This window comes from Aspergillus sydowii, assembly GCF_001890705.1.
Source record: "Aspergillus sydowii CBS 593.65 unplaced genomic scaffold ASPSYscaffold_1, whole genome shotgun sequence".
Lineage (NCBI taxonomy): Eukaryota > Fungi > Ascomycota > Eurotiomycetes > Eurotiales > Aspergillaceae > Aspergillus > Aspergillus sydowii.
This window is the reverse complement of record NW_024467859.1, coordinates 4480862-4506543: the sequence shown is the minus strand read 5'-3', so window position 1 is coordinate 4506543 and position 25682 is coordinate 4480862. Positions and strand designations below refer to the sequence as shown.

The 25682-nt window shown below is 51.8% G+C and overlaps 9 protein-coding genes across 9 annotated transcripts; 5 read left to right on the top strand and 4 right to left on the bottom strand.

Annotated features, from left to right (window-relative positions):
- Position 1: 1 nt before the first annotated feature.
- On the bottom strand, positions 2-3793 carry ubaA (E1 ubiquitin-activating protein ubaA). Its single transcript, XM_040845961.1, has 5 exons — positions 3382-3793; positions 3234-3325; positions 3086-3171; positions 254-3035; positions 2-195 (listed from the first exon to the last, which is right to left on the bottom strand). Exons 1-5 carry the CDS (start codon positions 3385-3387, stop codon positions 60-62), a joined length of 3102 nt encoding a protein of 1033 aa, XP_040708803.1. The 5' UTR covers positions 3388-3793; the 3' UTR covers positions 2-59.
- A 789-nt stretch (positions 3794-4582) lies between these two features.
- On the top strand, positions 4583-6481 carry ASPSYDRAFT_84981 (GMC family oxidoreductase; the record flags this gene model as incomplete). Its single annotated transcript, XM_040851451.1, has 4 exons — positions 4583-4925; positions 4995-5338; positions 5425-6208; positions 6267-6481. The coding sequence occupies 4 exons, from the start codon at positions 4583-4585 to the stop codon at positions 6479-6481; spliced, it is 1686 nt and encodes a 561-aa protein (XP_040708802.1).
- Positions 6482-7087: 606 nt separating this feature from the next.
- On the top strand, positions 7088-9430 carry ASPSYDRAFT_84980 (putative gamma-tubulin complex component GCP4; the record flags this gene model as incomplete). The annotated part of the gene is made up of 1 exon (XM_040851450.1): positions 7088-9430. The coding sequence occupies one exon, from the start codon at positions 7088-7090 to the stop codon at positions 9428-9430; it is 2343 nt and encodes a 780-aa protein (XP_040708801.1).
- Positions 9431-10698: 1268 nt separating this feature from the next.
- ASPSYDRAFT_364747 (putative short chain dehydrogenase/oxidoreductase) lies at positions 10699-12418 on the top strand. Its single transcript, XM_040845430.1, has 2 exons — positions 10699-11349; positions 11415-12418. Exons 1-2 carry the CDS (start codon positions 11022-11024, stop codon positions 12092-12094), a joined length of 1008 nt encoding a protein of 335 aa, XP_040708800.1. The 5' UTR covers positions 10699-11021; the 3' UTR covers positions 12095-12418.
- Positions 12419-12577: 159 nt separating this feature from the next.
- Positions 12578-15897, bottom strand: ASPSYDRAFT_139461 (putative MFS transporter; the record flags this gene model as incomplete). Its single annotated transcript, XM_040840952.1, has 7 exons — positions 12578-13208; positions 13263-13330; positions 13378-14033; positions 14084-14294; positions 14326-14330; positions 14833-15453; positions 15510-15897. 7 exons carry the CDS (start codon positions 15895-15897, stop codon positions 12578-12580), a joined length of 2580 nt encoding a protein of 859 aa, XP_040708799.1.
- Positions 15898-16543: 646 nt separating this feature from the next.
- ASPSYDRAFT_54369 (uncharacterized protein) lies at positions 16544-19275 on the bottom strand (the record flags this gene model as incomplete). Its single annotated transcript, XM_040848841.1, has 5 exons — positions 16544-17051; positions 17111-17612; positions 18158-18664; positions 18724-19116; positions 19155-19275. 5 exons carry the CDS (start codon positions 19273-19275, stop codon positions 16544-16546), a joined length of 2031 nt encoding a protein of 676 aa, XP_040708798.1.
- A 239-nt stretch (positions 19276-19514) lies between these two features.
- Positions 19515-20242, bottom strand: ASPSYDRAFT_362814 (uncharacterized protein). The gene has a single exon (XM_040845409.1). The coding sequence runs from the start codon at positions 20092-20094 to the stop codon at positions 19789-19791; it is 306 nt and encodes a 101-aa protein (XP_040708797.1). The 5' UTR covers positions 20095-20242; the 3' UTR covers positions 19515-19788.
- Positions 20243-21832: 1590 nt separating this feature from the next.
- On the top strand, positions 21833-23782 carry ASPSYDRAFT_140094 (hexokinase family protein; the record flags this gene model as incomplete). The annotated part of the gene is made up of 2 exons (XM_040841013.1): positions 21833-22464; positions 22555-23782. 2 exons carry the CDS (start codon positions 21833-21835, stop codon positions 23780-23782), a joined length of 1860 nt encoding a protein of 619 aa, XP_040708796.1.
- A 918-nt stretch (positions 23783-24700) lies between these two features.
- On the top strand, positions 24701-25455 carry ASPSYDRAFT_39770 (transcription initiation factor IIA subunit gamma). The gene is made up of 3 exons (XM_040845960.1): positions 24701-24781; positions 24849-24996; positions 25098-25455. The coding sequence occupies exons 1-3, from the start codon at positions 24741-24743 to the stop codon at positions 25242-25244; spliced, it is 336 nt and encodes a 111-aa protein (XP_040708795.1). The 5' UTR covers positions 24701-24740; the 3' UTR covers positions 25245-25455.
- The last annotated feature ends 227 nt before the right edge of the window (positions 25456-25682 follow it).

The window sequence follows — 25682 nt, the reverse complement described above, 5'->3', positions numbered from 1 at the left end:
ACCGATGAAAGTTTTATGTTTTTACGTATGCATCTATTCAGGCACTTCCGTCAAGAGGTTTAGCCCCGCTTTACCATCACATACGGTATCTCGACATCCTCTTCCGTTTGATCTTCAGCGGTCACCTCAAATATAATATTCCTCTGATGATCAGGAATTGGCTTCTTGCTGATGTGCTCCACCAACTTGCTCATCCTGTCGAGAACGAACATTAGTAATGAGGTCTTGGATGTGGGGTATTCCGATAACTTACTTCATGGGAAGACGGTCCTTAACCTTCGCGGGGCCGTAAAAGCTGGCATACAGAAGACTGACACCGGAGCTGACCATGCTGATCTCGAGACCCAGGTCTGAGAAGTGCTTGATGAAGTCCTGCAAGGGAATGTCGTCCACCTCAAAGCGATCCCAGATCTGATCGATAGATACTTCACCCTGCTTGCCCTGGTACTTGCTCTTAGGACTTGCGATGGGTTCACTAAAGCCGAAGAACGGCAGTGCTAGGTTGATAAACCCATTTTTGTACTGCTCAATGTCATCCTTGCCATCAATGATCTTCACCAGTTCTAAGGCCACTAGACCTGTGACGAGTGCGGTTGTGGTAGCAATGGCGGGAATAATCTTTCCGGCAATGAATTTAGTCTTGTGGCGGTCAGCTGGGCTAATCTCGTAATTCTCAGCGCGGAGGTTGCTGGCTGCGGTGATGAAATCGATGTGATGGTTGGTATCATCGTCCTTTTCGAACTCAACCGGCTCCAGACGGAACCCTGCAAGCGACTTGGGAGAGGGAAGAACGTCGACCAGACGTTGGATGTCGTCATTTTCATCGAAAGAGGACCCAGAAGCTTGGGCATTTGGATCGGGCTCATTCTCATCGGCCTGGATCTTTACACCGGACTTGGGTGTGAACTCAGGGATGATCATGTTGTCAACAATCTTCCTATAGTAGCCCTTATCAGCACCGGCGTCCTTGATCCCGTAGTTGAAGGCATGGAGATTAGCTCCAGCGATAACGAATCCAAGATGTGTAGGATTGGTGCTGTCGAATTTCAACGGCGAGGGAGCGCGCTTAGGTCCGGACCAGAATGGTTGACCAGTGGAAGTGGTCGAGTCTTTGGGGAAGTTGTAGAGCAATTGTTGGATGGCGTTATTGTACTGAACTTCAAATTGGTTGCGAGCCCATACAATACAGTCGTCGAATGTCAAAGGCTTATCAGTCACCAAGAAGTCACGCAGGTGCTCCAAAGTCTGCTTCTCATTACCAGCCTGTTTGAGCGTTTGTTCGATGTAGTTAGGCTGGGACAGATACATGTTGACAGCCTCCGGGGGCCCAACGAAGTAAGTTTGGAAGAGATCCCTGGCCCAGGCGATTGTATGCTCAATCCGGTTGGGGAAACTCTTAAGCGTACACATGGGGAACGACTTCTCTGGGGGATCCTGAGAGCTGGAGTAAGACTCGGTGATACGTGGAAGGACAACCTGAGTATTGCCCTTAGTCCCGAGGGTTCCACTCTCCAGCAACGGCTTTCTAAAGAAAACGCAACGGCGATCGACGTAGGTTCTTGCCTCAACATTGTCAAGGGCGTTCGTGACACCATCAAGGCCTTCCCAGAAATCTTCGTTGAAGATGTGCTCGGTGTCTTGTCCGACGCGGTCCTTGAGGGTTACAATCTTGCCGTCCAGCTCGGGGTTCATCGCCACAACGGCGGCGGAAGCACATTCACTTTTGAGCTTGCCAACATCTTTGGTGCGGAAGAGGAATTGCCGGTTCAGGTTACTCTTTTCAATCTGATCCATATCGGTGACAAAGATCTTGCCCTTTGGCCCGGTTCCAAGACCCATCATGGCCCAGTTCTTGAGGGTTTCGCATCCAATAGCTCCTGCACCGACAAGGAACTGGGTGAGATTGGCGATTTTATCTTGGAACTCTTTACCGAAAACAGCTATTTGGCCATCATAGCGAGTTCCAAGGGGCTTACAGGCCTCCTCGGATCGGGTGACTGAAGTAGGTAAAGACTCTAGCGAATCGAAGTAGAGCCACTGCTGCACAGGGCCGAATTTGCCAGACACTGCCTTGAGTACTTCCTGTGCCACAATACCTCCGAAGAAAGCAGCCAGGGGATTTAGGTCACCCTGGGCTTGGTAACTCAGCTCCTTGATGAGCTTCTCATCCAACTCCACCTTGTCTTCTTGACTAGAAGCTAGGTCATTTGCTATTTTCAAGGTTTCCTGGGCATCACTCTCATGGTGTGGACGAGGGAAATGTCCTTTAGCTTCAGCAAATTTGTGTAGAGCTTGAACACCGATGTGGAGCTGCTGTGGACGGTCAAACTTGGCGAAATCTGACATCATAAGCTCCGGCTTCTTGATCTGCTCTGAGAGTGGCTGGAAATCGACGAATTTAGGCATCTTAACCTGTGTAAACAAACCTCCACCCTGGTACGTGCCGAGGTCGGACACGTCTCCGATAGTAAAGGAATAAGGTCCCTTGACGGTGACCTTTCTGGGTGCACTGTTGTTCAGTCCATCCATACCCTTCACTTCAGTGAATGTCACAAAATCACCGTCTTCTAGACCATGGCGGGTTTCGTCGAGCGCTGAAACTAGACCTTCTTCGGAGATGTCTGCTACAATCCCATTTACGGGATCCTCACCGGTCGAATCACCAATGGTGAAGTTCTTCCCAAAGTCGTTGAAAAGGTAACCGAATAGACCAAAAGTATCCGCTATTGTGAGGTAAATTCCGTTCTTGTGGCAGAAGTCTGCGATGGCGAGCTGTTCCTTCAATGGAGTGAGGGTAAGAACAATTGCCTGGTAGCGCTTCAATTGTTCCAAGTTTTCCGACAGGTTGCTGCCCTCATGGATTGTGACCGGGACATAGGAGTTCAATTCAGCAACCCTCGGCGCGGTCGCCTCGGCGCGGGCCTTGCCAACATCTTGGGGCTGAAGGAAGAATTGAGAAGAGAGATCGGAAATAGCGACAGGAGCAGGATCGTATAGAGTAAGAGACTTGACACCGGCGAGAGCAATGTTTTTGGCTGTGGCCGTTACTACTTGGACAAAGTAGGCATATTTGGCTTGGACTCACCGATCTCAACACCAAGACCCTTCAAACCAACGACGAGAACGTTCGATGAACCCATACGCTTCATAGCCTCGTGACCAAGCACATACCTAGAGAATGATATTAGGGTCAAACTTGTGGAGAGAAGAGGAAGCTTCGAGAACGCGCTTACAGCTGTCGGCTGTACAAGGACTCGTCGATGTCGCCATGCTTGATCTTTTCGACCGTATCTGGCGTGGGGGTATCGACCTGCATCTTGGAGTCCTAAGAATATTAGCACACATGGACTTATTGCATCAACCCAACCGATTCAAGCATACCGTCATGGCCTTTTTCTCCGGTCGAGTTTCAGAATCGGCAGACGCTCTTCGCTTTCCCGGCTTCGCAGCGTCACGAACGGGAAGATCGGAGGAGGGAATCGTGAAAACGTAGAAATGAAAGCCTTGCCTTAAGCAAGACTTTCACGTATTATCGACTTTTGTGTCTACAGCTCTCAGGATAGACCCGAGAGGAAGCAGAAGCGGTGAAATCCGACGGGCGGAGGGAGCTTGGAAGCTCAGAACGCGGGGTCGGACAGAAAGAGGATGGGGAGAGTCTTGTAGGATATCCAAGGAGACGGAAGTAGCGAGGACAAAGAGAAAATGACAGAAGCGATGATGGTTATGGAGGAGGAGTATGAGAAAGAGGCAAGAAAGTTTCGTAAGTTATTAATCACTTGAGAATGATATCGAGAGGCTTCGACGCAACTGTTGGAGGGGATGATGATTAACAGTGAGTGCCTTAAAATTACTAAGCTGGTGCCTTACGTCTAGTTAAACCTGACGACATCAAGCTTTATGTCTGATGCAATGATTTCTGCCTTAAGGTCTCAAGCCGTAGATCACGTGATTTACAGGGAGAACAGTATTTAGTTACTATCTACAGACAGAAGTTTTTTTTCAGCCATGGAGTAGATGCTAGATTTTGAATTTAAACTCCAAAAAGCAGCGGGATATGAAGCCAAGCGGAATTACGGTGTCCATCCTGGCTGTTCTGGCTCCGTGCAATCGGCAAGCCGAGTAGGGACCAGGGGATCACACCAGAATTTTCCTCTTCGGGCCGGAAATATGTCGCAACAGTGGACTAATTCCGCACGGTGACAGCTTGACACTGATTGATAAGCTTTAATAACAGATCCTCAAAGGATCGCGCGGCCCTGGTTGGCTGTGTCCGTTTCAATATAATCCACTTTTGTATGAGCTTTCCCATGCAGGACTGCAGCGAAAAGCAAATATCGATGGACCCTGTTTCAGGTACAATAGTTTTATAATCATGACTGATCATGTCCTAATACTAATTGATTTATTCCTGTGGAGTTTGGCAGTTTTGGCTTAAGCCAGTGACGAAGCTTAATGACGGCTTCCGGTGAGGACTTTTGCATAGGGGCCTGGGAAGTAGTGCATATAAAGAAGTCGTGCCATGTTTTCATTTCCAGAGGGAAAAATCATCAAACCTTGGGTCTTTCAATACTAGTAGTAGAAAATGCTAGTTCCATCCCTGGTTTTTGCAGCGCTCTCGCTAGGGGCAGCGGCAAGGCGTCCCCAGGCCTCACCCTCCCAATATGACTATATCGTTGTTGGCGGAGGTACCAGCGGACTGGTTGTTGCCAACAGACTTTCAGAACTGAACAATGTCACTGTGGCTATCATCGAGGCTGGTGGCTCTGTTTTCAACAACTCCGATGTCACTGATGTTTTGGGCTATAGTCTAGCCTTTGGAAGCGATGTCGACTGGGCTTACCAGACCGAGAACCAGACATATGCTGGAGGCCGGAAGCAAACTATTCGTGCTGGAAAGGCCCTGGGTGGTACGAGTATTATCAATGGTAAGCCTTGTTCTGTTTCACCTGAAAATTATGTGCTTTAGGGCTTCCACTAAGACTTACACCTCTTAGGAATGTCCTACACCCGAGCCGAGGACGTACAAATCGATAACTGGGAGCTTGTTGGAAACAAGGGTTGGAGCTGGAAGAGTCTTTTCCCATACTACAAGAAGTCGGAAGGATTCCAGATGCCCACTGCAGACCAAATTGCTCATGGTGCCAGTTACGACGCAAACTATCATGGGATGAAGGGCCCTCTAAAGGTCGGTTGGCCCACAGGAATGACCAATACCAGTGTCTTTCCCGTTCTCAACAAGACCTTTGAGAAGCTGGGCGTCCATTATAACCGCGACTCCGAAGGAGGCCAGATGGTCGGATTCACGGTCCATCCTGACACCGTTGACAGAGAAAACAATGTCCGTGAGGATGCTGCTAGAGCATACTACTGGCCATACAAAGCCAGGCCTAATCTGAGGGCCATCTCTAATACAACGCCAACAAGATTATCTGGGCAGACACCGAGAATGGCGATGCTGTTGCCATCGGAGTTGAGGTCACCGGTGCTCATGGAGTGCAGGAAGTCTATGCTTCCAAGGAGGTCATATTGTCGGCTGGAGCGTTGAGGTCACCGGCGATTCTTGAGTTGTCCGGCGTTGGAAACCCGGACATTCTTCGCAAGTATAATATTCCTGTGAAGGTGAACCTCCCCACTGTTGGTGAGAACTTGCAGGATCAGACGAACAATGGTCTCTCATGGGCAGGTCGAGAGACTTGGACTGGCCTAGCGACATTCTCCGCTCTGCCCTCCGTTAACCAAATCTACGGCAAAAATGTCACTGCTCTGGCATCATTTGTCAAAGCCAACCTCGCCAGCTATGCGAAGGCCGTATCAAAGGCTTCGAACGGCGTGGTGAAGGAGTCCGATCTCATGACTGCGTTCAAGCTTCAGTACGATCTCGTCTTCAAGTCGCAGGTCCCATATGCGGAGATCGTCTTCTCTCCTAGCGGACAATCGTTTGCCGCGGAGTTCTGGCCTCTTCTTCCTTTCTCGCGAGGCAATGTCCACATTAAATCTGCCAACGCCTCGCAGATTCCTGCCATCAATCCAAACTACTTCATGTTTGGGCAAGATGCTGAAGCCCAGGTCGTTGTGGCTCAGTACATCCGCAAGGCGTTCGGTACTGCACCCCTGAGCGGTATTGTGGGAGAGGAGGTTTCTCCAGGACTGGACGCTCTTCCAGAAGCCGCATCAAACTCCACATGGCATAAATGGGTTAACGCAAACTGTAAGAGTTTTGAGTTGAGCACACCGAGACCTCAAGCATATCGCTAACCCGCATCCAGATCGCCCCAACTACCACCCGGTCGGCACTGCCAGCATGCTCCCACGCGAGAATGGCGGTGTTGTCGACACTGAGCTCAAAGTTTTTGGCACTAAGAATGTCCGTGTCGTTGATGCCTCGGTTTTGCCATTCCAGCTCTGCGGGCACTTGATGAGCACTCTCTATGCAGTTGCTGAGAAGGCTTCAGATCTGATCAAGGAGAGCCACACTGCGTAGCGGGGCATGGCCGAAGCCGGAAGCAACTGATTTTCAAATATTTGCGACCACTGCAGATAAACTGTGTCGACTATTGATAGAGAGGTGGATAGAATGTTAATTGGAATGTGCAATGTTAGTAATCCCTGTAGTGAGAACTGTATAACTGGCTGGTCTTGGCGTCCGCGGCTGCTGCTCGGTTGGTGAAGTGCACCTGTGATCGCAGGCCCGCAGGGCGAAAGAACCACATGCAGATCCAGACTGCTCCAGGGCCTGGGTATTTAGCGACAGCTACCTCCGGTTTGTTGCCCATGAAACAACTAGACGTCTCTTCAACAGCCGCAATTGCCCTCCATCGCGTTTCCTGTCGACAATTTGTCACGCGTCGCGGCGGAATACTCTAGTTAGTTCGGCAGTCCGGAATACAGCTCCCTATGACAACACCCGATTTCTCTTTTACATGTGTCGGCTTGAAATCCTGGGAAGTGGGCTTTTGTACTGGCAACGCCAAAAGTCGGTGCAGAGCAGCAAGGACCAGCCATACCGCCTAGTGTGAGTGCTTATCGTCGTTCTCCCCGCTGCCTGGAAACTAACTAACCGCAAACGCCGTAGAGAGCTTCAGCCAGGATGCTCCACGAGATCCTCCTCTCCCTCTCCGGCCAGCAGTCGTCTCTCTTCAACTTCCAAACCGAAGAAGATTCCGTCGCTGAAGAATCTTTTCCGCTCCTTTCGCCCCCGGAAAAAGCACTCCTTACCTCCCTCGCCCGTCTGAGCCGCCTTCATGCTCGACTTCGCGCCCACACGGCCCTGATCTGCTCTTCACATCCGTCGGTCATATGTCGCGCTGTTTCCACTGCCATCCGTAGCCACCATCTCGATGCGTTCCAGAAGAAGATACTTGAGGTGGAGAAAGCGATTTTAGTCGAGGATAGTGGCTATGTTGGAGGTTACGGAATAGTCCCGCTCGCGACGGTTGTCGGCGAATTCAAACCCTGGACACGAAGATTGGAGTGGCTTTGGGGAATTGGGCGGTTTATACAGCCGACAAACAAGAAGGATCAGTCTCAGAGTTGCACCGGCGCGGGTCTGATAGACCATCTTCGCGGGGAGTCGCAGACTGGTTATGTCGACATCGAAGAAATCGCGCTACAGCTGGTCAGCGCCGCAGAAACTGCGTGGATGAGGCAACTGTCTACATGGCTGCTCTATGGAAATCTCCCTATTATGGGAAAAGGCGACTTTTTCATTCAAGAGATTGATGCAGATGGGACGGAAGGACAGGTTCCGGGCGCCCAATTTGCAATCCATACCAGACTGATTCCTCAATTTGTTTCGCCGCATACCGCTGCCTCGATATTGTTTATAGGGAAGACCTTGAATCTTATCCGAGCCAAGCGGGGTCCCTCCAGCGGACATACTTCCGACGCTCTTTTAACGTCACCAGTTACCCTACATGGAGAACACATTGGTCATCTTGCTGGATTGAAGTCACCTATACCTGCTTCAAAGTTGTCGACCGCTGTCGACTCAATCAGATCCTCGCTGTCACAGAGCACGCTTTCAAAACTATTACCTCTTCCCAAGATCCTGGAGATCCTTTCTCTTTTGCACGACTTTTTACTCTTACGACGCGGTGAATTTGCTACAGCATTAGTATCACATGCCGACGCGCGGCTACGAGAACGACAGCGGATACCAGAGACCACGGTCACTAGGAATATTGTATCGAACCGCGTTGACGGCCTTGCTATCAAGGAAGGCGACGTAGCGACCACGCTGACCAACACCTGGGCGGAACTGTACTCCTTACAAAATGAAGAAGACCCCGTAGATGATGAGCTTGACCTGGCTACGGAGCTTGTTCGACTCTCACTCAAAACCAAAGAAGAGAGCCAGGGTCTGGGATTGTTATCAGGTGAAGCCGGGGCTGGATTGGTAGCAGAAACCTCCAGCGTCCCGTTTGATGACCTTCTCTTCCCTACGTCAACATCCCTTTCAGTGCAGGTGCGGGCACCGCTGGACCTCTTCCTATCGGCATCCGATATTTCAATATATTCCAAAGTGCACTCGTATTTGCTAGGCATTCGACGTGCACAGATTCGGTTGGGCAACCTCTGGAAGCACACGCCCATCCGACGAAGCCACCCATCGCCTTGGGGCCCGCCGCGGAGTAATAGTCGATTTGGACAGAGTAGACTCCGGATGGGCAGGCAACGCGAAAATGCTAGAACAAGCCAGATGCGGGCTATCTGGGCAACAAGCAGCGCATCTCTATTTGTGCTTTCGGAAATAGGAAGCTTTTTCCAGGGAGAAGTCATCAACGGGTCGTGGCAGCATTTCTGTGAATGGATAGAAGCAGGGGTGTCCGATACTGGTTCGACGCCCGGATCCCGACCCGGAACTGCAGGTTCATCAAGGGCGCGGAATCAAGGTCTTGCTACGGCCATGGATAAGCAAGGTGAAAAACCTGAATCGGAGGCGGCATCTCCCAGACGGCACGATCCAGAAGCCCTCACGGCTGCGCACCGCCGGTACCTTTTTTCATTAGTACAGTCGCTCTTCCTCAACGATACACCTTTTACGAAAGCTCTGCGGAGTCTACTTGCGAGGATCGACCACTTCATCGCCCTCGTGATTCGATTGGAGAGCATCCAGCGTAACATGGATCTAGAAACCGATGAGGGGGTGGTTGACGCATTGGTAGACTACGCAAGCGAGGAGCGCGAAGTATGGCAAGCGCTCAGGGCAGCGCGAGAAGACACAGAGAGGGGGATTAACGGGGTCGTAGCACGATTGCGCGATATCGACGATAGCCGGGCAGAGGAGGGGCGAACGATGTTCGAGCCGACCACGAGCGCCACTGGGAGCTGGACGCCTGGCCATGCAAGTAGCTGCTCGTTCGTTCCGCGCAAAGCTGCGGGCGTCGACCGACTGCTGATGAAGCTAGACTTTGGGACGACGATGGGCTAAGGGGACTATTTTCTCATGGTCGCGCACGGGTTATGGAGTGCTCCGTACTGGCTGATGGCGAAACTGCATTTTTTTTATGGAGCTTTACTGACGATCTAATGTAATGAGAATGATTGACGAGCTCAAAGATCCGCTTCGAGAACATTGCCTAGTTTGTTTGTAGTTGTTCCGTCGGGCCAGCAGGGATGTCCTAAAGCGGTAACCCGAGGATCCGAGCCGGGGAGGCACTCGGAGTCCGAAAACATCGTGACAACAAAGTCTTCGCGCTTCTGCATGGACCAGTGTCGCTCATGTGCCCGAGACGCCGCCATGCAGGCAGTTGAGGCGACCGGTGGCAAGTAAAAGTCTGAAGCAACGCCAAGAGCGCAAGGGCTCAGTGGTGATGGGCACTAAGGCAGGTTCATGATTCTAATTCTATTCTCAGAGCCAAGCAGGGTTCACCGGCCGACGACTGATATCAAGGTTGGGGGGGATTCCGGGGTCTGGTGCACAGTGTCAGTGCACAGGGCACAGTGCACTGGGCAAGAATCAGAGTTCGTATAGGCTGCGTCTGACAGGAGCGAGAGTCTGGAGTAGTGACACCACCACTTGGGCCCGCGCCTCCCATTGGAGCGCGGCAGCAGCAGCAGCCATCCTTCACCATCAACCCACCAAACTCTCCCAGCTGTCGATGCCCCCGTCAGTTGCTTCTTTGACCGGGGCTGCGAGACGACGATGCGACAGCGATGGAACTGTTGACCAGCCCTACCGTCGTGGCGACGGGCAAGGACCAGAATAGCACCAATACTTCCCCATATCTCGGGATGCCCGTTTGTGTCTCTGGGTGGACCGTACTTCGTGCACCCCGTGGACAAACTCGACATGCCTCGACCGACCGATCAGACCCTGGCTTGCCTGTTCCGGTAATCGAGGCCAGAATTGAAATCTCACGATGCTCACCTGAGCTTCTCCCTGCCTTCACAGCCCCGTCGAGGCCTTCCATCCCACTGCCCATCAATCCCCCGGGCATGCATAACCCATTCACCGCTGCCGGCCTCCTTTTCCCCCCCAGCTGTGTCACAGTGTCTTCCTGTGCCTCGACGGAGCCCTGCTCTCTCCTTTCTCCACCCAGGTGGTCACCTGCGGCAATCTGAGACGCGTTGCCCTCTGCTGCATGAGTCTCCGAGATCGAGCCGACGTTCCATGGCTCCAATTCTGGATCACGATTGACTTCACGATGAGGGAAACTTTGCAACTGAGGCAGTCACGCGGCCTTCTAGAATTTTATTCTAATTTTGATTTTCTTTTTGCTCTTACCCTTTCGTGAATTTTTCTCGGGCCATTCTGTTTTTGTTCATTGCGAGATGAGTTACGTTTGCGGTGGCTAATAGATATAAACCCGTCCTCCCCTTCAAGGGAACCTGAATTGATTCCATAGACTGAACATATTCTTCTTCTTCTTCGCCGTCTTAATTAATTCTAATACCTTTGTGTCGCCTCTCCCACCTCATCTCCTCTCTCTTACCTCCGGCGGCACTTCTCTTCCGTCCTCTCTCCCTCCAGCCCTATCTCCAACCCTACCTCTGTAGTTAATATACTTCACACCACCACAATGCGCAGCACACTCTCGCGATCTCTCCCCCTGCGCTCGTCGCTCTGCTCTGCACGCTCATCTACTGCCCCGGCATCAGCATCATGGAGCCGCATTCGCTCCCCCTTCGCCGTCCCCCGCTTCACCTACGCCACAGGCCCTGACTCCTCCAAGCCCGCAAACCCTCACCAAGACACAAACCACATCCAGGCCCGGCGCCCGGACATCAAAGAAGGCACACATCGCTTCCGCGAATTCGACCTTCAGGACCGCGTCTACGTGATCACCGGCGGAGGCCGCGGTCTCGGCCTTGCCATGGCCGAAGCCCTGCTTGAAGCTGGTGCTAAGGGTTAGTTCGTCCACATACCAACTGTACAGAAAAAAAAAAAAAAAAGAATGCTAACAATTAAACAGTCTACTGTCTCGACCGCCTCACAACCCCACACCCCGACTATGAGCTCGCAAAGGAGCACGCAGACAAGCACTACGGCGGCAGTCTGCACTACCACCGCATCGACGTGCGCAACGCCGAAGAAACAAACTCCATCTTCAGCGAAATCGCAGCAAACAACGGCCGCATGGACGGTCTGATCGCCGCCGCAGGCATCAACTACCTCGAGTCCGCGCTCGAGCACTGCCCCAAGATGCTGCACGAGGTCATGGACATCAACTACAACGGTGTCTTCCACAGCGCCACCGCCGCCGCTAGGCAGATGTTCAACTACCAGCAGAAGGGCTCCATTCTGCTCGTTGCTAGCATGTCCGGGCTTATTGCCAACAAGGGCATGACCTCGCCCGTGTACAACTCCTCCAAGGCGGCTGTCATCCAGCTCAGCAGGAACCTGGCGATGGAATGGGGACGGCACGGAATCCGTGTAAACTCGCTTTGCCCTGGCCATATCGTGACCCCCATGGTGGACGAGGTGTTTAAGAAGGAGCCTGCTGCGCGGGCTGTGTGGGAGGCAGAGAACATGCTTGGACGGTTGGCGACGCCAGAGGAGTTCAGGGGCGCGGCGTTGTTTGCCCTCAGTGATGCTAGTAGCTTTATGACTGGGAGCACGATGTTGATTGACGGAGGACACACTGCGTGGTAAACAAGAGAAGAAGAAAAACAAAACCCGGAGGACAAACAGTATCCACGTTGCATAATTAATCAAACGAGCGAACAATAGACAAAAAGAGGGACTGGTGTTCGGTTTGGCTTCGATCGAAGGGATTATTGATTGAATTGAACAAAGCAACAGAAAAAAAAATCTCATAATGATGACCCCACCATATCATACTACTATCCATCTTGCATGTATGTGTATAATATGGGATTTCAATTTCTCGAGTTCCCAAGGCTGAGTGAGCGTTTTGACGAGCGGATTCTGTTTCCTGGCTATGTTTGTTGTCTCATCGTCTCTTTTGGTTTGGTGTTTGATTCAGTTCCCTGGGGAGTAATGATGACGATGATTGCTGCTTCATCCAATTTGTTCAAAACACTTGATTCAGTTTATTCTATGTCCATGGTATGGGTAATCTTATCGTCTACATTGTAGTACATCGCCATATACCAAACGAAAACAATCACTACTTTATACAATATACGTAAACCGCTTCTCCCTCCCCACAACAGCCGAAGCAGCCCCCGGCCCCAAAATCAGCACCTCGCGCTCTCGATCCGTCCCATCGACCCCCTCATCCCCCATCGTACCGACGACGCCGCCTCCCCTATTAGCCCGCTGCAGGGTAACCCTCAACACGGTCGCCAAAACAGCCACCAGGCCCATAAAGACCGCACAGACAGCCATACCACGCACATACCAGGGTCCATCCTCGGCAGGGTACAGCCTCGTCCCCAGCAACGGCCCACACTGCCCAATGACATTCAGGATAGCGACGCTGGCGCCCTTGCCCTCGTTCGCGACGCGGTTGTCCATGCTCCACGTGATGATGAGCGTGATGGCTGAGAAGAACCCGGCTGTGGCGGGGTACACGGCTGCGTAGCGCAGGAGCTTGTGTGTTGCTGGGGAGAGCGAGGCGTGGAAGTGCCCTGTGAGTGCGATGGTGAGATAGGCGGTTGCGGAGGTTAGGGCGTGCGCTATTAGGTAGGGGCTGCGGGAGCGGGAGCGGTCGGAGAGGTAGGCTGTTGCTAGGACTGTGATGAAGGCGACGAGGTAGGGTGGGGCGCTGAGGGCTTGGGAGTTTAGGGAGGAGTAGCCCATGCTAGGCGCGGGTTAGTGACTTATTTTATGCTGTATGTTGGGTGGTAGGACGTACTCTTGGATGATTGTTGGGAGGAAAACGGGCATGGAGCTGAATGCGACGTTGCAGCTGAAGAACATGAACTGTTGATTGATTAGCTGGTGGTTGGTGGTTAGTGGAGGGAACGTACAGCTGTGATATAAGCCTTGGGATCAGCTAGAGTCTTCCCAACTTCGCTCCAATTGAATCTCCTCCGATACCCAGGGAAATCAGATCTACCACCGTTTCCCATCCGCGTTTGAGCAACCATCCGCTGGCGAGGTTCAAGGAACGACGCAGTACCAGGCGAGTCGGGGATCATGAACCATGCGAATACAGCGACAATGACGCTTGGAAACCCCTCTACAAGGAACAGGGCTCGCCACGGCGCAATGGGCCCGTTGCTGCTGGATTTCACAATCAACCATGCCAGACTACTAGCGAACGACGAGGCCAAAGGGGCGGCAGAAATGAAGAGTCCTGTTCGAAACGCGAGCTCCTCGCGCTTGTAGAATAAGGATAGGTAGAATGGGACGCCTGGTCCAAAGGCTGCTTCTGTGATGCCTAGTGCTGCGCGCAGAAAGACCATGGCCCCGAACGATGCCGCGAGCGATTGAAACGACGCCACAAGACCCCATCCGCACACGCAGAGCGAGATGTATACATGTGCTGGAAAGACGCGGTAGAGTAGAGTCATCCACTCGAACAGGATGTACGTGATATAGAAGGCTGTCAAGAGCCATTCATACTGGGAAGACGACAGTTTCAAGTCTTCTGTGAGACCAGCAATCTTTGCGTTCCCGATATCTAGACTGCGTTAATGTTATCCAGGATAAAACGAATTAACAGAAACTAACTTGAGCGGTCTAGAAAAGAAAGAAGGTAGAGGAGTGCGAGGAATGGAACCAGCCTGCGATCGAACCTCTTCACAACCTGTTGTTCTTCGACAGGAGTATACTTCGGCACTCTGGGCCGACTGAACTTCGGCCGCGCCTCATCATCATAGTTGAATGAGTCCCCATCGTCTTCAGCGAACTGATCTTGGACGCCGCCGAAGTCAGTCTGGATCTTCAAAGGCCCAGCGGGATCACGGCTCGACTGGTCCTCAACGGAACCATCAGAGACCGGGGTATACTGAACATTAGACGTTGATGAACCGCTGCTTTTGTCGGAAGCCGGCCCTGCTAAGGGCGGCCGGAAGGAGGCCATTTTCAGGGGATGGATCTGGACTATGCAGGCTAAACACGCATTTCTGATTGAGCGAGGCAACTAAAAGACAGACTTCGGACAAGCTGAAGGGATGAAACAGAAATTTAAATGGGGGGAAAGCAGTAAAAAAGCAGATCGACAGCCACCACTTGGGGATCGGGGATGGGTGCAGCATCTTCCTGTGTGACTATGCCGCGTGATGATCGCGCCAACTCCCCCGCCAATCAGGTTACTAATCCACCAGTCCTAGCGCAAAGCAACACAGCTCAAGGATATCAGAAAAAGAGAAAAAGAGAAAAAGCGAAGCAACAGACTAGAGTACGTGATATCCTGGCTCCCAACGATTCACTCGCCGTAACCCCACTGTCAAATCCTCAGTAGCGGCCTTGGGGGGGACGGTAAGAGTCGATAATGGGGCGAGCTCTCCTGCTGCTGTTCAGACCCCGATGCTTCCTACCCTTGCTATGCCCTCCAAGATGTCGCTTACGCGCTCCAAGAACATGAGAGGTCCTGCCTATCTTGCCCCGGCCTCCTGCATCCTCATCAAAGTGCCGCTTACGACCACCGAGGATCTGAGCCGTCTTGTCTCTAGCGATGGCAAATGTGCTCTCCAGATCCGAGACGGCACTATCATGAGACAGTCCGTTGTCATGGAAATACCGGAGAGTATTCTCGGCTGAATCACGGAGGAAACGGATTGCTGGGAGGCTATCCACGCCGTCCCTCGCCTTTGTAGTGAGGTAGTCCTCCTTGGCTTGGTTGTAGACGTCGAGGAGCCGCGCAGCCCGGACGTCCGGCCGGCTTGTTTGTGTCGCCTCCACGTTAAGCTTTGTCTCTTCTTCTCTTTCTTCCTCGTCTTCCTCGTCGTAGAGGTAGGGACCGGGGAAGTGACGTCCGTAGTCCCCCTGGATATCAAAGGGGGGCGATTCTTCCTGCTCACGATTGAGTTCGCTACTTAGGGCTGGGGCTGAAGTTGGGGCTATGAAATTCTCGCCCTCGTCCTTGTGGATCGGTTGAACTGCAGATTGGTATGTTATGAGGGAGTTGCTGCGGATATGATAGGCACTTATTTACCTCTGTCCAAGACACTCTGCAGCCCAACATGGGTCGAGATGGCTCTTTTGCCATCCAAGATAGGTGCAATCGGAACAATCCCCAGAAACTCGGTCAAGTAGAGCTCCATCACGCCAGAGTCCGTCGCGCTCTCGCCGTAGTTCGAGAGGATGAGCAAAGCCCTGTCGTAGATTGTGACCTGGCAGTCCTGGAAATCCTGCGAGCGGCACTTGACAAGCGCAAGGTGGCGACGGATAGAAGCAACTAGGATGGAGTAGCTATTCGGATCATTGAAGATCTCGAGCATGACGGAGCTGGGATTGTTGATTCGGTGGTACTTGCGGACGAGCTCGTTGACTCGCTTCTGGGGCCCGTCGCCTCTGACGCGAGATTGGAGGGAAGTGGGCATTGCGGATAGATTGGAGGACATTGTATCGAGGTAGGTGTAGGATGATAGATAGTAGAAGGATTATAGAAAGTCTGCTATCCTGACGATGAGACTAGATTCTGGTGTCTCTTAACCCATAAGGGCGAATAGAATTTGAGCCATTAAGAACATGGCAAACGCGTTGATTGTTTTGATTGCCACAGCGACATTCATGGCCAATTCAGTTGTCATGAGAGAATTAAGGCGGCTGCCTTGTAGAAGTAACAGCACGACATCATAAAGTGCTCTGCTATGGCCTCCATAGAATCCCACCCAACTTTGCCGAAAGAAAGCAGATGCGATGTGTGGTGTCAGGTCCCCAGATACTGGAAGTATTTAGTATTTGCTGGATCTGTGTACCTCTGGGAGTGATAAAGCAGGATGGAAAGAAATCAATAACTGACTGTATTCATTTACGCGATGAGAATCCTCGAATTGAATGTAATATATGAAAACCTCATTAAATCCATAAGGAATAAAAGTTGTGTCGCTTCAATAACCTGGTCCTGGCGAACCTTGCTTGCAATCATACAACGTAAATGGAATATAATAGTTCGTCACATATAGGGTCATTAAGGCTCTATAAGGCCATATCCATTATCAGCAATCACTGTGCTGTACCCGGGAATCAATTCCGCTGCCCGTAGAGCTTTTCAATCTCGTCAACAAGAACCGACACTTGACTACCTTTGCCATCCATCGCGCAATCTTTCCAGGCCCCGCCATCCCGGATACACCAAACAGTGTCATCGACGCGAACAGTACAGCTCGTCGTTACTTCAAGCTCCGCACTGTGATGGGCACTCTCCCGCAGAAGAGCAATACCGCTCAGCGGAGCATCTTCCTGGTGGCCCACATTTGGATTGTCGTCTTGCTGGCTGACGCATTGATTCAGAGCATCAAAGTCGATACCATGCTCCAACGCACATTGCTCAACAAACTGCCTATCCGGGATCTCTTCGTATGAGCTAATCAAACAAGTTGCGAACCCTAGGTATCGAACCGTGGGTGTCGTCGCCTGTGTAGAACTGTCATCCGGTGGGAAGGGAAGGTTCGCGGCGCAGAGCATGAGCATGTTTCCAATGCATTCCCCGGGGCCGTGCATGCACGTAACATCGGAAGACCGATTTGAGACGCTAGTTTGACAGGTTAGTTCTCTGTATAACGAAATTCAAAAGAGGGAGGATCCACCCACTTTGCGATAAATGAAAGCTTAAAGTCGATTTCATCGCTGACCCTCTCCATTGTCGGCACAACAAGTTCCCTTAGACAGTCCCGCGCATCTGGACATTTGCTCATAATGTGCGCTTCAAATGGAATAAGTTCTGGATCCGCAGTCGCCGAGTCTGTGAGCGCATCTTGGTCTTCGAATGGGACGCCGTCTTCTGCTGTTCGACCATTATGGTGACATGGGGATATCTTGAACTTCGGAAACGCGATAGGAAGCCAGTGGAAAGTCAACCAGAGGCAGGCGGCGATACCAAGGAAGCTGGCGAGGCGGGGGAATGTCCGGCGGCGCGGAGGGGTACTCGGGCCAGTTGTGAGAGGTAGCTGGTCTCTGCCAGATACATCCTCGACCTGTTTCTCCATGATGGGCAAGCGGGTGTAACGGTTTGAAGTGGTGGATAAATCAGGGAGAAACCGTGAGACGCGATGTGACGATCGACCGGGAGAGGTTCTGGAGTCAGGTGGGGTCACTGGAGCACGAGCCAACGATCCTTCCACGGTGCCAATCGGCATGGATCAACCACTCACGGTCGACTCTTTTCATCATCAATATCGACTGCAGTGCTACGTTCATTTGCTTCGTCCACTTTCCTCGAATGAGAGCTCAGGTATCTATTTTAGCCGCGGAATCTGAGCTGGCAAGGTTCACCTATCAATTCCTGCATTACTGGCGCCGCCGATTGATGGCCAAGGAAACGATCTTAGCTCTCCGGAGTAAGCAAAGGCCACGGCATAATTAAGATCCGTCCAGCGCCATATTCCGAAGGACCATTGTGGCACTGCGTTATGCCGATGGATATTGGGTGTTCCATGCCCACTCTGGTGATCTCCGAAACCCGCTTACGAACAGGTACAATCACAATTTAACACTGTTTTGAGGAGACTATACTGACAGATACTACCCAATCTGCAGCAGTGGCGTACACTTAGACCTCGCCTAGTCTTTCGCTCAATTTATCGACTACCCCATTTTCAAGCACCAGTCTCATCTCTCCGCTCCCTAATTTGCATGCACATTCCACGGCGCTTCCCCATGGTCCCCTTACTGCGGGATCCGCTCCGTTCGCCAGGAGCCACCGGACTCGCTCTACTGCACCTGCCATGACAGCGTGGACGATTGCATATCCGGGTACCATGTTCCCCTTCTGAGGCCCTTGGAATTGGTTCACATCGGCGCCGCGCTCCACTAGAAGGGCCATGACGGGGATTCTACTTCTGTCGAACTCCTCGCTGGGGGTGACCATGCCGGCATGCGGATTACCACCAGGAGGACAAGCTCCTGCTGCTGCATGTAGGGGAAACCCGTTTTGGATCACGGCACCGGAATCCAGAAGCATACGGACGGCCTCGAGATCTCCCTGGTAAGCCATATTCTCGAGAGCCACGCATGAGTCAATTATGGGCTCGCAATAAAGGTGCTCATCCTGTTCGCCCAGGTTGGGGTTAGCACCATGGTCCAGGAACCACCGCAGGAGGGAGTGGTTGGTCACAATAGAAGGTAGTAGAACAGACCCCCGTGTCCCTGAATTAATAGGGATTAGTGATTTTATTTTGATGGCCCGGCGAAAGAAAATCATATACCGGGAGTATTTGGCGTCCAGCCATAGTCAACTAAAAGCTCGAAGAGGGGGATTTGCTGGTCTACTGGGGCAGAAAGGATATGATTTGGAGTTTTCCGGACGATAGGTGCTCCAGTAGCGAGAAAGTATCGTGCAACTCCCACATTACCAGCCTTCAGCGCAAGGCAGAGACCATGGTGGAGGAAAGCGGGGGTGGTCGTAATGACTTCGGAAGCGATTACTGATTGCGCTGTTGCAAGAGAGCCCTGACGCCAGGCAGATTCAAAGCCACTATAGTATGCAGGTGGCGGTCCAGGGAAGCGGGGATTCTCAGTGATAAAGTTAAGGTCGTTGGAGGCCGTAAGAGGGATATCATCATAGCGAAGACCATCGCCAAGTATGGTCCATCCCCCTTCTGATCCCTGGGGACCAGAGACCCAGTCTCCCTTGCACGATCCTCCAAGGTAGTTCGTTCTTGTCTCTTGGCTAGGATGGTCTCGAATTCGCGCTCGCGCCGACGCTGTGCAATCGAGAGCCATCCTTCAAGCGCCCGCGAATCAGACTTCGATAGCATTTCAAGTTGCTGGAAGACAAGGGCACTCCCTTCTGGCGCTCACTTTTCCGACCGAGGATAATATGAGGATGCAAGCTTGAGTAGTCTGGAAATCTGGGCGCCCTTTGTCGACCGGTCTAGTTTGTGCCAATCCGACAGCCACTCCGACACAGACATCCCGGGCCATTTCCGCGGTATGGGCTTTGATAGAAGCCGGGGCTGGTTGTTCATTGTCGCGAGATGATATGGTGCTCAGTTTGTTTTTGCGGTGAGCACAGCCTCCACTTTTAGACCATGGCCGTTGGACAATGGAAGCAGCTGCCTGGCCTGTCGCCTGCGCCGCCTGAGGCTCTGAAGTTGAACCTGAACCGGCTCCTTCGGGTTTAGCGTACTTAACTCGAAGTACACCTCTCAACTTGGATGATAGCATTTAGGCATTTTGCCTAGGAGCTGGGTTCAGGGACAGGATGTGGCGTCGAAATTCCCCGATAAACAAGTCCATTATTACTCTCAAAGGTATATGGCATCAGAGAGTTACATTAAGTCATTGAGTCGTGGGGATGTTCTCCATGCTGAGCCAGAGGCATACCCACCCGCTTGAGCAAGACAACTCTCCTCCACCTTTCTATTCTTGGACAAAGGGCCGGCGCAAAAGGAAGAGCCAACGGTAGTCAAGAGCGAACCGAAGCGAGTAGGAGTGATAACAAAGCCTGCAAGACTCAACCTTGGAACCCCGGCAGCTCCAGCTCCGATCTCGGAGCTGTGACGAATGACGACTATGAGGCTGCCAGCCTGCCTAGAAACGTACTCAGTACAAATCGAACGACGAGCACTAGCCATTCCTTATTCTTCCGAGATCTGACACTCCATTGCGCGTCTCGTTTGCTTTGATCCACCTCCCCAACGTGCTCAATTGCCCATCCATACCGTCGCAGTTTGTCATGGCGGCATCGGATTTGGCCAAGCTGATTGTCACCTGCGGGGTCATTTGACATGTCGCCAGTCTGTGGCTGAAGCTGCTGCTCCTGTCAACAGACGAACTGGAAAGTAAGGTACGGGACTCTTCTCAGCAGCCTGCGCACAATCCAGCTTTGAGGAGAACTCGTATCGAGCTGGTGAGACGAACATTAGATAGGCTAGAGAAGGATGCATCCCACAGCCATGGACGCACACCGATCGGTCCACCCAGACCCTGAACGAATCAGGGACCCAGGGCTATTTTCTCGACTAGGCGACATTGAAGCCGAGAGCGAGCTGTGATTAATACAGCTCTTTGTCACGAGAGACGGCGGGCGTGGCAGTAGTTGGCCTGTTTCCCCCGTTGGAGGATGCTGCCCCACCCAGAAACCTAACTCCCACATGGCAGAGAAGGAGCTGAAGATAATAATGACAATAACAGCTCACCGGACGATGGATGCGTAATGGAACAGCGATGGGATGCGTGCTGTTGTTCCTGAATCCTGGGTAGTTCTGCGACATGCCTCAGCCCGTAGCCAAGACTAGAGACACAGTGGAGTCCGTCTCTGTTTCGACCAAGATGGTTGAGTTGAACGTGGATAAAGCAAGCGAATGGGGAATCTCCGGGACATTCATGCCCCATTGCCAGATGCAACAACAGGCCCAGATTTCCAGGTGCTGCAGTTAAGCTGTTGCAGCAAATAATCGGCAGCCATGGTCGTAGAAGCCGACCGGGGCGATGTCACATCGTCTGGCGGATGGTCGCATTCCATCGCATCAAATCATTCTCGCGTCTTGTCTCTTTCTTCCCTTCCACCCTGGGCCACCACGGCCTCTTTCCTTTTCTCTCTCTCTCTTCGCTGCCTCACCCATCCTCTGCTGCTCGTTTCCGAATGGTGGGGAATGCCACTGGCTGGTCCTGTGGCTTTTTAACCTTTCGTCTCTCTTAGGTCCTCCGTACTGCTCCCTCTTATTTATAATAATACGCAATTGCTTTGCCCTTCCTGCGATTCATCTTCCATTCCTCCCGCTGTTCTCCGTGTACCACCTGTCGCCACCATCTTCGGCGCAAGTGCAAACATACTGTGAGAGGTGTGTGGTCGTCTACCCATCGTGCCCTCCCTACCCGAGCCTGTTTGGCCTTCGGTGCGCGGTCTGGCTTCGTGCATATGACTGTCACTGTTGTGCCATCCCCCTCCTTCAGCACCCTACTGCGGACACGCGTCCCGCTTTGGAATATGCTGTAACATCGAAGCTAACCATTATTTGGGCTGGCTTATCCCAGGCTTCCAGACCACTGCCCTTCCTCGAGGATCTGCTCCCGCGGTTCCGAGTCGAAGATCTCCTCCACTCCCGGGCACATATACGGTCACCCGTGACGCGGATTGGGCAACGCCTACCACCTAATTTTGAATGGTACTCGGAGGAGGAACGCATATATACCCGATTAGAAATCTACAGCCCTCCTGCGAATTGCTTGAACGCACACGAGACCAAACTGCAACCTCAATCCCCCAGGATCCTCAGTCTGAGTCACACGGAGGAGTTTCGCAACCGCTGAGTTGCATCCTATCTCTGCACCCCGCATCGCCACTCTGCGGTACCCGGCTTCATCATAACAATGGCTTCGGCGGATTCAAGACGGTCAGGGCTACACGCCGTGGAAGAGCACGAGATCATACACGACGATCCCATTGACGAGGATGAGGACCATGACGAGGAAGTCACGGAGATGGACCCCTCCGTAAGGGCATACTTGGAACACCAGCGAAAGGTTGATGAGTTTCTATCACCACTGACCCTAGACGAGGCTGTGCTATACCAGTTGGCCCGTCGGCTGTCGAGTGTGTATCGGGAGCTGGCCTTGAAATCAGACCAGCAATTCCTCCCAACACCCGTTTCAAAGCTACCTAGTGGCCTGGAGACCGGTCGTTACTTGGCTATCGATGTTGGAGGGTCCAACCTACGGGTTGCCTTTATCGAGCTACTCGGCGATACTGCAGAGCCCGATATGGCTCGTACACGAGCCGCGGAGAGGCCTCTTAAGAAAGCGCAGACACAACGCGTCAAGCGCACGCTTGAGAAAGCATGGCCCATCCAGGAGCATTTGAAGATGGACAAGGCGGAGGACCTTTTTGCGTGGATCGGAGACTGCATTGCGGAAGTAGTGGCTGAAAGCTTAACCTCGGATGCGACAAAGGGCTCGGTGCCTGAGGAACTGGAGATGGGCATTACCTTCAGTTTTCCAATAATGTGAGTTGCCCACGCAGCCCACTGTCCATACACTCCGAAGTTTCGATCTCAGGAACTTCGCATCCCTATACACCTACTGACAAATAACAGGCAGGAGTCTCTTGCAGAGGCTACTCTCATGCCGATGGGTAAGGGCTTTGCTATTACTTCAGATCTAAATCTCCGAAAAATACTGCTCAGTGGGTATGAAAAACACACGAAACGCCCTGATGATGAAGATGAACCGTCAACAAAGCGCCGGAAACTGTTCGCTTTACCGAAACTGAAGATTTCTGCTATTACCAACGACGCGGTAGCGACTCTTGCATCCCTGGCGTATGCGGTGAAGTCCCTGCCCAACAGCCGAGTTGCGATGGGCATCATCGTGGGCACTGGTTGCAATGCCACGATACCAATGAAACTTAGCGCCCTGCACGATGCGAAGGTGAATCATGTGAGGAGAAGCGATCCAGAGACATCAGAAATTATCGTGAATACGGAATGGACGATATCGGGTGTCTTGCCTCCTCTTAAAGAGCTTGATATCATAACAAAGTGGGATGCGGAACTAGATGCAGCCAGTGCGCGTCCCGGCTTTCAACCATTTGAATATATGACCGGAGGTAGATATGTCGGTGAACTTATACGGCTTATTTTCATAGACTACCTGACCAACATTACTGGGGTGTCGAAGGCTGTGCTACCTGTGGAACTCACCAAACAATACGGCTTGACCACTTCATACATCTCAGACAACGTTGCGCGTTCACGCTCAGGCGAAGATCTTGCAGCCGAGCTGACTGGTTCTCTGCCCCCGCCAAGTGATACGTGGCGGTGGGATGCAAGCTCCGCAGATCTCTTACGAAAAATCGCTAGGGCTGTACAGAGGCGATCGGCGGGCTTGATAGCCGCTGCAGTTGTCGGCCTATTAGCATGTGCTGGTGAAATAGAGTTGAGGTTGGACAGTCACGAGAGCTCACCGCAAGAATCTTCTGCGGCCTCACCTGAACATGAGAGCACTGCGAACATTTCTCAGACGAAGGTTGAACCGACAAGTTTAAATGGAATAAACAATACTCGCGGTCCGATAGTCCCTATAATTTCTCCGTCGCCCACGCCTGCAGATTGGCAGTCTGGACCCGAGGAGCTTGTTGTGGCATATACCGGTGGTATAATCCAGCATTATCCCAACTTCAAAGAAATGTGCCAACAGACCATCGATCGACTTATCATGCGTACGGGACCTCAAAAAAGCGGGAAATCAGTCTTTCTGCGCGAGGCATCAGATGGCGGTGTTATTGGGGCAGGTGTTCTCGCTGGGATGGTTGGGAATCGCTAATTCGATTTTGAGCTCCCATCTTTGTAGCGAAACACATCGAAATATTGCCGACTAGCTTATCCTATGTACTAAGGGACTCGTAACCGGTGTACTAGGGTGTCCAAGTCTTCGGACTTTTGGTTGCGCGATATCCTGTGTTGCTTTCGCGGGGTGTTTGACGTATGGGTGGCGCATATCTGAGTTGGGTCAAAAGCACAAGGGGCTTTGCGAAACACACGCTCGGCTCCACAATTATGTTATACAAGTTTCATGAGCACGAAAGCGTTTGGTCTTTGGGATTACTCTTAAGTATGAGGAACTGATAGAAGTAAATGAATTATTTAATATATTATATGTAACGGAACATATTGTTTCTAACACTCCGCTTCATAGTTTGAGGTTTTCCATCCTCGTACTCTATTCCAGATGCACCGCCCTCGCCAGACATATCTTCAAGTCGCCGGCGTAACTCTTCGTCTTCTTGAGCCACGCTTTTGGCTGCTTTCCGCGGTTTGTGGTGTTCTGTTGTAGAGTGTTGTTTTGATGTTTCGTTGGGTCCTTGGTTGTTATGCGCTTCTTTATCTGGCATGCTTCTCAGTCTGAATTTTCTCAAACCATTGGTGGTTTATGTTACCTGTTTTTGAGTCCGATTGGAGTTGTGCCGTGGAAAATATACATCGGGCAGGGACAGAAAATAGTTGTTTTCCCAACAAGGCCTCTGCCCCTCTTGGTAATTGTGCCAGCCTCTGCATTCTGTCCGAGGCGGCAGTGATCAAGCACTGATAAACAAAAACACCAAATAACTTTAATACTGTGTAAATGGCAAGTTGACAGTAGTTAACATGACATAATTCTTTGATGGCATTGGATACCGGTATCACGTGTTATACCCGTGACCTGTTCTCCACATATTATTGGAGTCATCAACCACCCATTCAACCATCTTCAGCCTCATCATCACCTCAACAACCACGCCAACATGAGTGCCCAGGCGTATTACGAACTTTACCGTGGGAGCAGGTACTTTATCCCTCCATGGAAATGAATATACTTGCGTGTACTAACACTAAGCGTTCTTAAACACCAGCCTCGGCCTGTCCTTGACCGACACCCTCGATGATCTGATCAACGAAGGACGGATCGAGCCCCAGCTCGCCATGAAGATTCTGTCGACCTTTGACCGTGTTATTACGGAAGTTCTTGCGGACAAGGTTCGCACTCGGTTGAACTTCAAGGTATGCCGTGCCCTGTTGTGTTTCGTGAGCTTCGGGAAATTGCCTGTGGCGGATCTCAGATGGAAGAGCGGGTGCTGATCGGATGTGTTCTTTGCTTACAGGGCCACCTTGACACATATCGATTCTGCGACGAAGTCTGGACTTTCTTGATCAAGGATGTCAATTTCAAGCTAGATAACCAGCAGACTATCAGCGCGGACAAGGTCAAGATTGTGAGCTGCAACAGCAAGAGGCCCGGAGAGGCGTGAGGATCCTAATAACCGAAATAATGGCCATATGAGATGAGATGAGGCTGGGCGTTATTCGTCGAATTTTCTTTTTTTCCTTTTCTGCACTACGTCTTTGACCCTGCTGGTTTATGGGTACTGGTCGTTTTTGTGCCGGCGTTTTAGGACATTTCCATGGCATCATTTGTGCTGTACATTACCAATTATCATCAGACAAGAAAGATACCCGAATGAAGAACTAGATTACTCTTTCTTTTCTTTTCTTCACCCAGAATCCGTAAACAACACCGAGGGTTGTCATTAAATTAGAACCCCAGAAAGTCGGCTGGGGCCTAGTCCCCTCGCCTCTCCCCGAACGCGCCCGTGCGGAGCGTGGGGCAACCGTCTGGTACCTAAAGTTTAAGGGAAGATCGCCGCCGCGACTTCAACGCGCACTAGAACCATTTCGCGTTCAACAAT

What these genes read in the sequence shown, in the direction of transcription:
- ubaA (XM_040845961.1), bottom strand. An exon ending in GGGTCTTGGTGTTGAGATCG is followed by an intron (nt 3,036 to 3,085) that starts GTGAGTCCAAGC and finishes TAACGGCCACAG; the next exon opens with CCAAAAACATTGCTCTCGCC. An exon ending in AAGGACCGTCTTCCCATGAA is followed by an intron (nt 196 to 253) that starts GTAAGTTATCGG and finishes CGTTCTCGACAG; the next exon opens with GATGAGCAAGTTGGTGGAGC.
- ASPSYDRAFT_364747 (XM_040845430.1), top strand. Translation starts at nt 11,022, where the DNA reads ATGCGCAGCACACTCTCGCGATCTCTCCCCCTGCGCTCGTCGCTCTGC. An exon ending in GCTTGAAGCTGGTGCTAAGG is followed by an intron (nt 11,350 to 11,414) that starts GTTAGTTCGTCC and finishes ACAATTAAACAG; the next exon opens with TCTACTGTCTCGACCGCCTC.
- ASPSYDRAFT_362814 (XM_040845409.1), bottom strand. Translation starts at nt 20,094, where the DNA reads ATGGCTAGTGCTCGTCGTTCGATTTGTACTGAGTACGTTTCTAGGCAG.
- ASPSYDRAFT_39770 (XM_040845960.1), top strand. Translation starts at nt 24,741, where the DNA reads ATGAGTGCCCAGGCGTATTACGAACTTTACCGTGGGAGCAG. An exon ending in GAACTTTACCGTGGGAGCAG is followed by an intron (nt 24,782 to 24,848) that starts GTACTTTATCCC and finishes CTTAAACACCAG; the next exon opens with CCTCGGCCTGTCCTTGACCG. An exon ending in GCACTCGGTTGAACTTCAAG is followed by an intron (nt 24,997 to 25,097) that starts GTATGCCGTGCC and finishes CTTTGCTTACAG; the next exon opens with GGCCACCTTGACACATATCG.